The sequence below is a fragment of the Theobroma umbraticum genome, unplaced genomic scaffold (assembly GCF_002168275.2).
Source record: "Theobroma umbraticum cultivar Fairchild unplaced genomic scaffold, ASM216827v3 scaffold_67.0, whole genome shotgun sequence".
In the NCBI taxonomy this organism is placed as follows: Eukaryota; Viridiplantae; Streptophyta; class Magnoliopsida; order Malvales; family Malvaceae; genus Theobroma; species Theobroma umbraticum.
Genome location: NW_018397262.1, coordinates 5,956,871 through 5,970,047, shown reverse-complemented (window position 1 = coordinate 5,970,047; position 13,177 = coordinate 5,956,871). Strand labels below are relative to the sequence as shown.

The window sequence follows — 13,177 nt, the reverse complement described above, 5'->3', positions numbered from 1 at the left end:
ATATCTTTGCATTGTTTTGCTGTTTTTGTTCTTTAAATTGAAAAATATTGCTGTCTTTTGCCTGTAATTGAAGCTTTTGTTTTTCCATCGTAGAGGGAATTCAACCAAAGAACTGGAGCAGTGAGGGCCCAGTCTACAGCTACCGCTACTCCAGCAATCAGCAGATCTGCAATGGATGGAAAGAAAACTCTAAGAAAGGGTAGTGTTATCATCACTGGTGCCTCCTCTGGATTGGGTTTAGCCACAGCTAAGGCCCTGGCTGAAACTGGGAAATGGCATATTATCATGGCCTGCAGGGACTTTCTCAAGGCTGAGAGAGCTGCAAAATCTGCTGGCATGTCTAAAGAAAACTACACAATTATGCACTTAGATCTTGCCTCGCTTGACAGTGTCCGCCAATTTGTGGACAGTTACAAGCGATCAGGCAGGCCTCTTGATGTTCTTGTTTGCAATGCTGCTGTTTACCAGCCAACTGCTAGGGAACCCTCATTTACTGCTGAAGGATTTGAGCTTAGTGTGGGAACTAACCATCTTGGTCACTTCCTTCTTTCCCGGTTGTTGCTTGATGATCTGAAGGAATCTGATTATCCATCGAAGCGGCTCATTATTGTTGGTTCTATTACAGGTACTTCACTACCAATGCATTCAAAATGAGCAATTTATAAAAGATACCGATATTGATTTTGGTGTTGTTTATGTACAATGAATCAGGAAACACGAATACCTTGGCTGGAAATGTACCTCCGAAGGCCAACCTTGGGGATCTAAGGGGACTTGCAGGGGGACTAAATGGGCTGAACAGCTCTACCATGATTGATGGTGGACATTTTGATGGTGCCAAGGCCTACAAGGACAGCAAAGTCTGCAATATGCTCACCATGCAAGAATTCCATAGGCGCTTCCATGAGGCAACTGGCATCACATTTGCTTCCCTGTATCCAGGTTGCATTGCTACCACGGGCTTGTTCAGGGAACACATTACCTTGTTCAGAATCCTCTTCCCTCTATTCCAGAAGTACATCACCAAGGGCTTTGTCTCTGAAGAGGAATCTGGAAAAAGACTTGCTCAGGTATAAAAACAAAGACCAAGACAGTGAACACTCATAGTGATCTTGTGTATTGCACGACTTTGTTTTATCTGGTGTGCATTAAAACAATTTTATTGCTTCTAATGTAGGTTGTGAGCGATCCTAGCTTGACAAAATCTGGTGTTTACTGGAGCTGGAACAAGGATTCGGCTTCATTTGAGAACCAGTTGTCTCCTGAAGCGAGTGATCAGGAGAAGGCACGCAAAATATGGGAGCTCAGTGAGAAACTTGTAGGCTTGGCCTTAGAGCCTTGAGGTGCTTGCCTCTAATCTTTGCTTGCGGGAGAGCTTTGATATTGGCAAAAATCCGGCCCATGCATGAGTGTAGACTCTGGATTTAAATGGTGTGATGTTGTTGACATTCTTCTTTTCTAGATGTAGGTGACTTTGTGAGTTACGGTTGAGAATAAAATTACTCACCCCGGTTGCAAAACTCAAGATTACTTTGGCACTGTCAATATGAAGAACAAAAAGAACAAATAATTCAAAGAACTTTGAAACAATTTCTGATATTTTAATCATTCAGGAAACAGAAAAGGATGTAGCTAGAGGAATTCATGCTACATTGGCCCTTTTTCATTTATAATGAGATAAGGAAACCTGCATGGGGCAAGCAAGTGAAACCGACATACTTAATGAATTAAGAAACCTGGCAAGCAAGCATTTTCTTTCAGTAAAATTGCTATTGATAGAGAAAAATTGATGGGAACTCTAGGATAGTAAGGTAAGTGGCAGTCTTTTTTAATTTCAGCCAATCGTATGTTTCATGCTCAACTTGCAAGCACGGACGTGGCAGAAAATTACATTGTATGATGGCCAGAAAACAACGAAAACCTATAGAGTTTTCTCAGGATTGAATTTGCTTTGAAACAGAATAAGGCTTTGGACAGGACTTCATCCTTGTGTCATCTAGTTTCGAGTTTGTCTTCTGGTTTATCGAGTTATATGTATTCTAAAAGGAATCCAAGAATTACAAGGTGGAACCTATGGTCGTGGCATTATTAGTGAGACAAATCAGAGCTGAAAAGGATTTGATTTAGGATGTCCATTGATGTAACAGAGATTCAAGCCAACAGGGACTCTCTTCGACAACGACCACTACGTTATATTTCGTAGATTATGCAAATTAAGACAAGGTTGCCCTTCTCAAAGGTAAGCAGTTCCAAGCCAGTGGAAGTTAGACATAGTCTCTACAACTTGAAGGAAACAAAAGTGCTACAATGACATTTGCTGAAGGAAATTAAAATACTAAAGTCTGGGTCAAAGTCGAATTTCGTTTCATATATATTTACAAAAGAGTGACGTGGAAGTATCCTCATACTGGAACCACAGGGAAAAAAATACATTGAAAGCAACTTAAATTTCATAAGCAGGGAACCTCGCCTTAGATGGTTCGCCCATGTCCAGAAAGAGATATGCCATTCCTCCCATACCTTCAAAGAGTGAATAGGGATGATCACCTCCGTGCATCTTTCGTTCTGATATAAGTTTTTGTGCTCTATCAGACAGGAAGGAAGCAAATGCTTTGGCCCTATATAAGTACTCCACTTTGCCAGTGAGTCGATAGAGTGAAAGGAACACATAGGCATTCCCACTTATACCGTGACAGATTCCAACTCGCTTCAGCAGACCACGCTTCCATACAACCTCTCCTGCATCCACAGCTGCTTGCAGAAATTCCTTGTCTCCAAAAACCTGTTAATATTGTACAAAAAGAATCATGAGTTCTCTTTTTTTCCCCTTTAATTGGTTAAGTTGGAGACTAGGGCCAAAATGACTGATTTTTTATCCCTCAAGCTAAAGTTCAATGGCAGGGCTACAGAACTAATTTAGTGTTGTTGAATAAAGTTTTGAAGCAGTTGCATGAGAAGCAGAACCTTAGACGTACTACGAATCATTTTTGCACTTTCAACCATATAAGATATTTTTTAGGAGGTGGGGGAGGGCTAATTGCTCCTCCTGGAGATCACTTCAAAATTATGCATCAAGTACCCATCAAGATGCATGGCTATGTGAATCCAGAAGGCCACAACAAAAGTTTAGTTCTATTGAAGTACAAGAGATTGCATATTTGCTGGCCACTCTCTACTTGGCAATGACTAATAATAAAGGAAACAACATGCAAATCATGTAGCTGCTTAGAAGATAGAGGAAATTCTTTATTTCTGTAAACTATCATAATCTTTGTCCAAACAGATTGCAGGAAAAAGTAGGCTAATGAGGAGTACCTCAGCTGCTTTTACAAGGGTAAGTGTAACCCCAGGAGCACCGTGGCACCAATGTACAAGACGGTCAGATTCACTTCCCTCACTTGATGGGTAATTGCCAGTGGGGTAACGACTTTTAATCATGTAGCGAAGAGTACCCTTGACATCCTCCACCTCATCTGGTTTCAATTCCATGTCCATCAAAACATGCATAATTCCTGCCAGTCCATGGGCAGCCCCCCAGTACTTCTTTCCATGCCATTCATACATCAGTGGGCATGTTCCCTTGCCTGCCAATCGTCTACCAGACTTAATAATTTCATCTACAACTGCTCTCTGCACAAATTTCCAAGGTCAAACACAAATAAATACAATTGATTGAATTCTCTTAACTAAGAAAATTCAGGCTGAGAGGAGAGAAAACATGTCTTACCATACGGATAGTAGATAAGGTTTCTTTACCAATATGCTTGTTTAAGAATGAACAGGCCCACAAGAACCCTGCTCTCCCATATAATAATTCATTTGGCAAGTCACTAGGAAATCTGATCTGCTCTCAGAGCCAAACTAATATCAGAATTTAAAGGCAAGACCAAAAAGGAAAGGGTGACAACTTAAAAGTTAAAAGTAGAAAAGCCATGAACAACCTCTTTGAATTTTGTTAAATAGTGATCTTGTAACCTTGCATCACCAGAATGCTTTGCTATGACAGCCCCAAGGGCACAAATACCAGCCCGTCCACAAATGAAAGTAACACGACTGCATCCATGAATCACATATCAGGTCTGGTCAAGTTTGAATACACTTCCAATGGCAGTAAGCTACAACAGAAACTGTAATCAAGAGCATAAGCAAAACCAATTTAAGCAATCTTACGTACACCATAATAATCCTAGTTGAGATAATTCATGAGTTTCCTAAGGAATGTAAGCTATGTTCAGACTGAGAGTTGGTCAATCATTCCAACATGGTTTGCCAATTTGGAGTAGTAAGCAGAAAGCTATCTGAGTTAATGTCTTATTCACCAGATATCAGATAAATGATTCCAACAAATTCGATTGTTTGAGCACTCAACCATCATTAACAACAACAAAAAGGATTCAAGAACTAACCTTTGAGATAAACTTCCATCTATTTTGGCTATTTCACATATCAAATAACTAAATCACTTGAATTTAAAACTAAAATGCATTCATGTACAAACTCCAATGAAGTTTATGCACCACCCATCATATCCTAACAACCTAAATTCATCATGAAATATAATCGATCATTTCACCATGTCTACAAATCCAGGGAATCTCAACACCCCCCTTCATGAAGTGTAATTGATAATTTCTAATGGCAGGTAATCAGAAACTGAATCCAAAAACCAATGCAACTACAAAGAGGCAATTCCTATGACTGTCTACTGTTGAGATAAAGAAAGAAAGATTACCCAGAATCTTTAGAAGCAGAATCACAAGCCTTAACAATATCAGAGCATAATTTAAGATCATTCTCATTCTTGGTAACTTGGTAAGCGTTAAAGACCAAATAAGCTGTCCCAAGAGCACCCGTATACAAAGTATAATCTTGCACCCGCTTTCCGCTCAACCCCCATGTCTCCCTCACCACCTGAAACAGGCAAAACCAAACCAGTTCTAAACTTAGAAAAAAAAACCCAAAATTCAATTTTTTTTTTAATTTCTTGAGGCAATAGTTGGTTATTTAAAAAAATCTCAACATACCCAGAACAGAAAGTACAGCAAAGTCACCATCTTTAATGCCTATGTGCATAATTCACTTGATGGGAATACATGAAATGAAGCAAAAAATGAAAATTCAACAACCCAAAACAGAGTTTTACAGTGAAAAAAAGAAAAAAGAAAAAAGAAGCAAAATTTGGTTAATTCAAAAAAATCTCAAAATACCCAGAACAGAAAATACAGTAAAGTTACCAAACTTAATCTCTATATGCATAATTCTATTGATTTCTGCATGAAACGAAGCTAAATACAATAAAAATTTGACAAAACCAATAAAGAGTTTTGAAAAGAGAGTACTCTTTCTTTGAGGTCCAAAGCTGAGGTTTTGAGCTTATTAGAAAATGTTTTGTAAGGTAAAGATAGGAGGTTGGTGAGTGAGTCTCTGGTGGTTCCTCCCGTGACTGTTGTTTCTGCCACAAATTCTTGCATTTCATTTGGAAAGAAACGATCAGCCATCTCTCTCTCTCCCCCTCTCTGTCAGTTTTGGAGGAGCAGGTTCCAAATGAAAAAGCCTTTGCATATGTTAGTAACTAGTTATGTATTAAATAAGGTGTTATTCATTGACAAAACTAGATTATATTGTACCTGAAATTACACTATATAAAATTAAATTCTAGTTAGATTTATTAATTGTGAACTTGATTCATAAAATTTCAAGAACTTAGAATTAATATGATTTGCATCTACTTATTTATTTGTGTTTATGAAACATAAGGAAGAAGAAAATTATCATTAATCTCATTTCATGTAACCATCATAAACCTCCCAAAGAGATGCCTCTACATTCTCTCTTTCCTTGCTGGGGTTGGGATGGGGACATACCAAACAATCCCCCTCCTCTATGAGGTCTTTATGTCACATTTGCGATCTCGTGATTAGTTCATTTTGATGGAAAGTTCATATTAATAACGCACAATTGTGCTACATAGTGTCCGAGGGCACTAATTGGGCCTAAGACGACATTACTTGGGGGCCATTGACAACCAGCATCAGGTCACCATCGATTGGGGTTTTTAGATATATGATTACCTATGCAGTTCGCATGAAGAGCTCAAGATTGAGTAGGATTGCTAGCATAGGGTAGTTTTAATAGGGTTAAAATTCTCTTTTATTTATTTTACTTTTACTAGGACTTTATGCTAGAGGTCTATTTAGGGATAAAATATTTATTTTATTTAAATTTTTTGTTATCTACTCTAATTATATAAGACAACTAGAACTAAAGTTTGATTAGAAAAGGTTGCTATCACATTATAAATAGTTAGCATTAGGGACAGGCAATAAAGTCAAATTGACAATGTAGTCATATTCAAGTTGTCTAGCAATTTAGGATTATTTGCTTAGCATTATTTGTTTTTCTCTTGATAATAATATAATTATTTTTCTTTAAAGTCTTTTCTTCTAGTTTAGTTATTTTGTTTCTGCATCACTTAAAGATAGGCTTGTTTAGTTTTTCTATACACAAGTCTAAGCTTCGCATGGATCTAGGCTAAAGTTTCAAGTCCGTCATAGGTGATATCAAAGCTAGATTAGCCAAGATGCCTCACCTTTCCAAGGGAAATGTGGTATTAAAGCCAACGAAAAATCCAAGGTGAGAGTTAAGGCCGATAAACTCCAAGGAAATAGGGAACTTTAAGGAAGCCTTAAGTTTCAGGGAAAATTGATTTTCAGTAAGGTTCAACAACTCTGAAAACCACAAAGCAGAAGAAATTTATTCAAAATTGAAGTCGTGAAATTTGAAAAAATAAAAAAGAGTTTTAAAAAAGAAATGACATTAATTGGTGATTAGACCACAGCACATTTGAACTTTTTCATTTAAGATAATGTGAGCGTTGCAAACATAGAAACTGCATACACACGTATTGTGAAACATGACAAGTTTGAGGACATTTTGCAAGTATTGGATAATCGTGTATCTCGCCTTGATATAATTATCAACCACGAGGTGTGGAGCAACTTCGAATGTGTCGAATACAATATCAATCAATTGTAGTCTAATAATGATGCGTTTTGCAAAGTATGACACAACATAGTGAAACAACTTAATTGGTCACAATAGATGAATTGATGGCAACTATGTCGTAGCAACAATGGAAATTGCCAGAGGTTGCTAGAGGTCTCGATCAAAGAGTTGCACATGTAGCTAACAAATGCTAATGTCATGTTTGGTTGGGGGAATCGCTATTCCTTAAAAGATTTTCTTTCCTTAAAACTTGGCAAAAGCTTGGAATAGCTAATACCACCTTCTCTCATGGTATTAGCTATTGCACACCCATGAGAATAAAGTCCAAATATTTTGAACTAAAATGTTCTTATTTACTTCCAAAAATTACAAACTTAAACTTATAAAATTAATATTTTAAATTAAAAATTAAAAAATTATTAATATTTTCATATTTTAATTATAATATATTTAAATTATAAATAAAATATTAATATTTTAAAATATTAATTTTTAAATTATTAAGGGAAAAAAGATTAAAAAATGAAAATTCAAATAGAGAAAAAAATCTTATTATAATAAACAGTTTAAGTTATTAATTATAATTATAAAATATTTTGGATTTAAAAATTAATTAAAAGTATTAACATTTTAATCACAATAATATTTAAATTATAAATAAAATATTAATATTTAGATTACCAATTATTAATATTTTAAAAATAAAATGAAATAAAATAAACATAAATAATCATAATAATATTTAAATTATAAATAGAATATTAGTATTTTATAATATTAATGATTAAATTATAAATAAAATAATAATATTTAAATAATCAAGTATTAATATTTTAAATAAAAATAAAAATTATTAACATTTAAAAGATAAAATTAAATTAAATAAACATAAATAATCATAATAATATTTAAATTATAAATAAAATAATAGTATTTTATAATATTAATGATTAAATTATACATAAAATAATAATATTTAAATAATCAAGTATTAATATTTTAAATAAAAATATAAATTATTAATATTTAAAAGATAAAATAAAATAAAATAAATAATCATAATATTTATAAAATAAAAATAAAATAATCATATATACAATAAAGGGTATTTTTATCTTTTTATTTTTTACTCTTTTTTATTTCAAAGTTATTGCTACCAACCAAACACTACAATAAGTTATAATAATTATTTCTGCCCTATTCCATTTATCATACCAAACTACATAATAACTATTCTGTTCTATTCGCACCTCATTCTATTCTTATATAATAATTATTATATTCTATTTTTGTTTATTCTATGAACCAAACGTGCTATAAAAAGTCGCACAATAAAGCTTTGGCACTGGAATGTCAACCTAGGTGTCAAGTGTAAACCCGTTGTATCCTATGTGTGCTGTAAAAGGAGATGCCGTACACATGGGAGCCTTGTGCTTGAATGTCATAGGCCAACCACGAGCCAAACATTCACATGGTGGAACACATTTCAACTTGGAGGTGTTTCAAAGTCAGCAAATTACAGGCTGCCTCAATCTAGCCCACACCAATCATGGGGAACTTGTTGAATACTTGTGGTGGAGAGAGGCCGTAAGGCAACGAGGGCGTCGCCTTAATCAAGTGACAATGCCATGGTCCATAATTCCATGACTAGCCTAGCTTGATTGAGGGTTGGACTGACAGTACACACTTGCGCTGCACAATGCCCAAAGGCACTAATTGAGACTAGGGCAACATGACTTGAGGGCCCATCCACAACTAGCATCGGACCACTATTGATTAGGGTTTTCCAAATGCTCAACTACGCAAGGATTTTGCAATAAGAGCCTCACTTCGAGTAAGGTTGCTTGCATAGGGTAGTTTTAATAGGGTTATAATTCTCTTTTATTTATTTTACTTGCATTAGGACTTTGGCTAATAGTGTTATACTTAGGAATAGAATATTTATTTTATTTAAATCTCTTGTTACTTACTCTAACTGTATTAAACAACTAAAAGTAGAGTTTAATTAGGAATGGGTGCTATCACATTATAAATAACTACCTTAGGCATTAAGAAATGGCAATAGAATCAAATTGTCAAAGTAGTCATATTCAAGAATTCTAGCAATTTAGGGTTATTAGCTTAGAATCTTAGGTATTTGTTTTTCTCTTAATAATAATATAATTATTTTTTCTCAAAGTTTGTTCTTGAAGTTTTGTTATTGTTGCTTCTGTAGCATTATTTAAGGATATGCTTGCTTAATCTTTCTATACACAAGTCTAAGCACCACACGGATCTAAGCTAAAGTTCCAAGCCCGTGACACTTACCCTTGCCAACATGCACTCCTAGGTATAGAGTGCAATTGCCACAATTCAAATGAGCAAATTTATAGGATAAGATATTAGCTTTGCCAACTCTTTAATAACAAGAAAAATAGATTTTGTCCACTCTTCCTACCATGCTATATGACTTAATAGTAGTAGTATAATAAAACCTATATAAATTAACACTCTTCGCACTATGAAAATTTATTTATTAAATGAGATAATTTTTAATTGATAAATTAATAATTTATTAATTCATACATTAATTAATAAAAAATTAATTTATCAAGATATTCTTTTTTTTTTTCAAAATATTGAATTTAATACATTTATTGTATATTGTGGTTATACGAATATTATCTAATTATTGAATTTCAAATTATCATTATTCGTGATGAGTAAATTATTGAGAACATCATGAAAAATGACAAAGAAGATGAAGTTAAAGATGATAATTATGCATTGGAACCTATGTTGCGTAAAGATGCACTCAAAGCAACAATCATATTATATAATTTTTTCTCACAATACGAGAACACTATACCAGAGCTTTTTAATGCATTAAGAAAAGTTGGAGATGAGGTATAAGGATATATTAATTTCAAGAAAAAACAAGTAACATTAAAATCATATTTTATAAAAGCCTCTTAATTTAGCCATAGATATACATACATATAATTTTAATGTATAAGAAGATTATTAATGTATATATCCATTGGGACCTATGTGGTTTTTTTTAAATGTTTATCTTATTAATTTAACGAATTATTAATTTATCACGTTGATCTCAAGTTGAGACCGATCAAAAATATTATTTAATCAAGATTATTAATTTATAGAGATTATACTGTATATCTTCTCCAATAAAATCATATATATAATTATATTTTGTCAAAAGGAATTATTCTATTAAGACCAAGCTCTACCAATGAATCATTATAGCTTTTATGACCAAATAAATGTTTAGACTTGGTCTTCAATATAGCTTTGATGTAAAGTTTTCATTTAGTCAAAATCAATGAAAATCTTTATTGGGAAGTAATTGTAGTTGTTAAATCAAGATATGTATCAACTATTGAAATTTTATTTTTTAGTATCAAGTATCGAGTATCACATCGTATCATAAGATACCGTAAAAAATTTTAAAATTAATAATAATTAATATTTATATATGTAAAATAAAGAAAATATAAAAATATTATATTTTTTAACAGAAATGAAGATTGTAAGGCATAAATTGAAACGATAATTATTGTTTTAATTTAAAATTTCAACATATTCTTTAATAATATAGATTTTGAAATAAAATATACATTTTATCATATTAATTTATTAATTAAAAATTAAAAAATTTTATCAAGTTAAACTTAAAAGGGGATTCAAATTTTTTTAGTATTTTTTGCTTAAAATTTAAAAATTGAAACTCGTAAAATATAATTTTTCTTGTTTCAACTCAAAAAAATAAAAATAAAAATTTTTAATATTTAATTAAATACAAACTTATAAAAAATGCATCGACTGTATCGTATGATACGTTCCGTATCATAAGATATGTTTCAATACTTGATCGAATGCGATATGTTCTATATCATAAGATATGTATCGTTTGCTATTGATATCGTATCGTATTGCACAATACGTATCACGTATCGAATAATAACGATAACTATGGAAGTAATCAATCAAGGTATTTATGATAGCATATATTCTTGCTATAAGTGTTTTTCTTTTTCTTTTGTTCTCCAAGGACAATCAAGCTATGCAACTATATCTTTTTTTCCACAATTTTTGTTCATATATATAAGCAAAAATGTATTTATTACACAAATATCACCTTAATCAACTTTTCCTAAATTTTTATCAATCCTTTAATATCAACACAATTATATGAAATTCATTGATTTGTCATACTCACACCGTCTCTTTTTTTTTTTTATGCTTCTTTTATTTTTTTTGGAATGTCTCCAAATGAAGTCGTGTTTTCTTTTTTAGACATGTATACTCTTACTTTTTTATATTATAAATTTATTTTTCATGATGTTTTTGCTTTTTCATATTAAAAAGTATATATTGAACGTTTTTATCATAAAAAATTTTCAGATTTTAATATAAAATATGTTAAAATCAAAATTTTTATCTTAATTTTCGTAAAAGTCGAAGATTAGCAAAAAAAAAAAAGGGGTGGAGAGAGTAATTTACTAAGGGTAAGATTTACGTGAAATTTTAAATAAAAAAATCTAAATTTTTGCTCTAATAGTGGTATTAATTTTGACATAAAAATTAATTTGGCAAGAATTATTAATCAACATTGGCTCAAGTCATATATTGAAAGTGAACAAGCAAGCCGCATCAAACATCATCAAATCGAAATCGGTTTCCAAAACTATGTTGTTAAAAGGCAGACTCTCCTTCTAGCAGCCGTGATTCAATTAAATTCTGCCATTATCAACCCACATTTAATGCATGATCCCTTGCTCACCTCTACAGTCTATAAAAACTCCGTAAATCTCAGCGTAAAGGCCAGCCAAAATTCATCAAATTAAAACCAATATTTGCAGAAATGTTGAAGCAAGTTTCTTTCGTTTTCTTTCTTCTTTATTCTTGCTGCATGGGAGCTGAGTTCCAATTGCGGAAGCATCTTACTCGTGAGCTTCGAGTTAAGGTGCCAACAGAAGAGGTTTGGAAGGTTTACAGGAACCTCGAGGTCGTAGAGCATGCTGCCCGAGAGCATAAAGACGTCATCCGAAGTCTTGACGTTCGTGGTAATGGTGGCGATGGAACTTTTACCGAATACATTTTTGTTCAAGGTACCAATTTATATACACTTGAACCCTTTTCAAATGAATGTTTCTTAATGTCAATTTTCCATGCCCGGAGCTGATCTTGACTTTGTTTTAATCAGGCAATTCGTAGAACGGTTCACTAAGATTGCTGACGAAAAAAGGACGAAGGTGGCAGAGCGTTTGGGTGGAGGATGTCTAGCAGTTGGTTGTGAACATCAAACTGCTCAGTTCGATCTCATAGAAGAAACCAATGCTTCATGCGTCATCAAATCGGACATTAAATATATTGTCAAGAAAGAGTTCGAAGCTGATGACGTGAAGCCTGATATCCAATCGGTAGCGGCTTTTGCAGAAACTACTAAAAAGTCTCTCGAGAGTAAATCATTGCTGAACCATAGGTAAAGCCACCCGAGGATTTGGATTTAAGCTCTAAATTTAAAGAGGATCCATAAATTTATGATAATTATAATATAATTACTTATATTAAAAATATATAAAAATTAAAATAATTAATAAAATATTTACCTATTCTCTCTTATTTAATAAGAAACTGTACTTTAGCTAAGATCAATTACAGTATCTGTTCTTATTAGTTGAATATTTCATATTTGTTATGAAATAAATCTTAAGAAAATAAATATAAAAGAAATATAAGAGAAAGTACTTAGAGGGAGTAATAAGATCTTATTCAAGTGTATTTGTAAATGAAATTATTTTTGTTTGTTTTCTATTTAGTAGTAAAAAGTTGAAGTCTTTAGATGATAAAGTTTGAAAGAATATTGTCTTAATCTTGAATGTTGCTTAAAATATAACAACTATTCTTATATTAATAGTTTGGATTTATTTTCAAAGCTAAAAATTTAAAAAAATATATAAATAGAGGATAACAATCCAATTAACATATTTAATCATAAAAAGAAATCAATTTTTATTTCAAATGCATATATTTCTTCCAAAATAATGTTGATAATTGAAAAAGAAATATTAAACGAAAGTGGTTATAAAAGTTTAATTAGAAATTTTGCATCTCAAAAAATTAGAAGAATAAAATTATAATAAATTCTTTTTCTTAATTTCAATAAACA

The 13,177-nt window shown here is 32.3% G+C and overlaps 3 protein-coding genes across 4 annotated transcripts; 2 read left to right on the top strand and 1 right to left on the bottom strand.

Annotated features, from left to right (window-relative positions):
* The first annotated feature begins 57 nt into the window (after nt 1-57).
* Nucleotides 58-1,525, top strand: LOC110419283 (protochlorophyllide reductase, chloroplastic). The gene is made up of 3 exons (XM_021432271.2): nt 58-625; nt 712-1,070; nt 1,178-1,525. Exons 1-3 carry the CDS (start codon nt 172-174, stop codon nt 1,340-1,342), a joined length of 978 nt encoding a protein of 325 aa, XP_021287946.1. The 5' UTR covers nt 58-171; the 3' UTR covers nt 1,343-1,525.
* A 788-nt stretch (nt 1,526-2,313) lies between these two features.
* LOC110419282 (lanC-like protein GCR2) lies at nt 2,314-5,574 on the bottom strand. 2 transcript variants are annotated; one of them, XM_021432270.2, is made up of 7 exons: nt 5,340-5,401; nt 5,025-5,079; nt 4,733-4,911; nt 3,942-4,053; nt 3,728-3,844; nt 3,316-3,630; nt 2,314-2,782 (listed from the first exon to the last, which is right to left on the bottom strand). In XM_021432270.2, the coding sequence occupies exons 2-7, from the start codon at nt 5,052-5,054 to the stop codon at nt 2,444-2,446; spliced, it is 1,092 nt and encodes a 363-aa protein (XP_021287945.1). In that variant the 5' UTR covers nt 5,055-5,079; nt 5,340-5,401; the 3' UTR covers nt 2,314-2,443. The 2 variants fall into 2 exon arrangements, with proteins under 2 accessions (XP_021287945.1, XP_021287944.1); XM_021432269.2 differs by lacking the exon at nt 5,025-5,079 and having other exon boundaries at nt 5,340-5,574.
* Nucleotides 5,575-11,917: 6,343 nt separating this feature from the next.
* On the top strand, nt 11,918-12,494 carry LOC110418851 (S-norcoclaurine synthase 1-like). Its single transcript, XM_089783928.1, has 2 exons — nt 11,918-12,116; nt 12,223-12,494. Exons 1-2 carry the CDS (start codon nt 11,918-11,920, stop codon nt 12,492-12,494), a joined length of 471 nt encoding a protein of 156 aa, XP_089640054.1.
* Nucleotides 12,495-13,177: the final 683 nt, after the last annotated feature.

Bases quoted from the DNA above. Each gene is read 5' to 3' on its own strand.
- LOC110419283 (XM_021432271.2), top strand. From the start codon at position 172: ATGGATGGAAAGAAAACTCTAAGAAAGGGTAGTGTTATCATCACTGGT. The intron at 626-711 runs GTACTTCACTAC...ACAATGAATCAG, and splicing joins TATTGTTGGTTCTATTACAG to GAAACACGAATACCTTGGCT. The intron at 1,071-1,177 runs GTATAAAAACAA...CTTCTAATGTAG, and splicing joins CTGGAAAAAGACTTGCTCAG to GTTGTGAGCGATCCTAGCTT.
- LOC110419282 (XM_021432269.2), bottom strand. From the start codon at position 5,498: ATGGCTGATCGTTTCTTTCCAAATGAAATGCAAGAATTTGTGGCAGAA. The intron at 4,054-4,732 runs GTAATCTTTCTT...TCATGGATGCAG, and splicing joins TCTGCTTCTAAAGATTCTGG to TCGTGTTACTTTCATTTGTG. The intron at 3,845-3,941 runs GTTGTTCATGGC...CTCTGAGAGCAG, and splicing joins ATTTAACAAAATTCAAAGAG to ATCAGATTTCCTAGTGACTT.
- LOC110418851 (XM_089783928.1), top strand. From the start codon at position 11,918: ATGGGAGCTGAGTTCCAATTGCGGAAGCATCTTACTCGTGAGCTTCGA. The intron at 12,117-12,222 runs GTACCAATTTAT...GGCAATTCGTAG, and splicing joins CGAATACATTTTTGTTCAAG to AACGGTTCACTAAGATTGCT.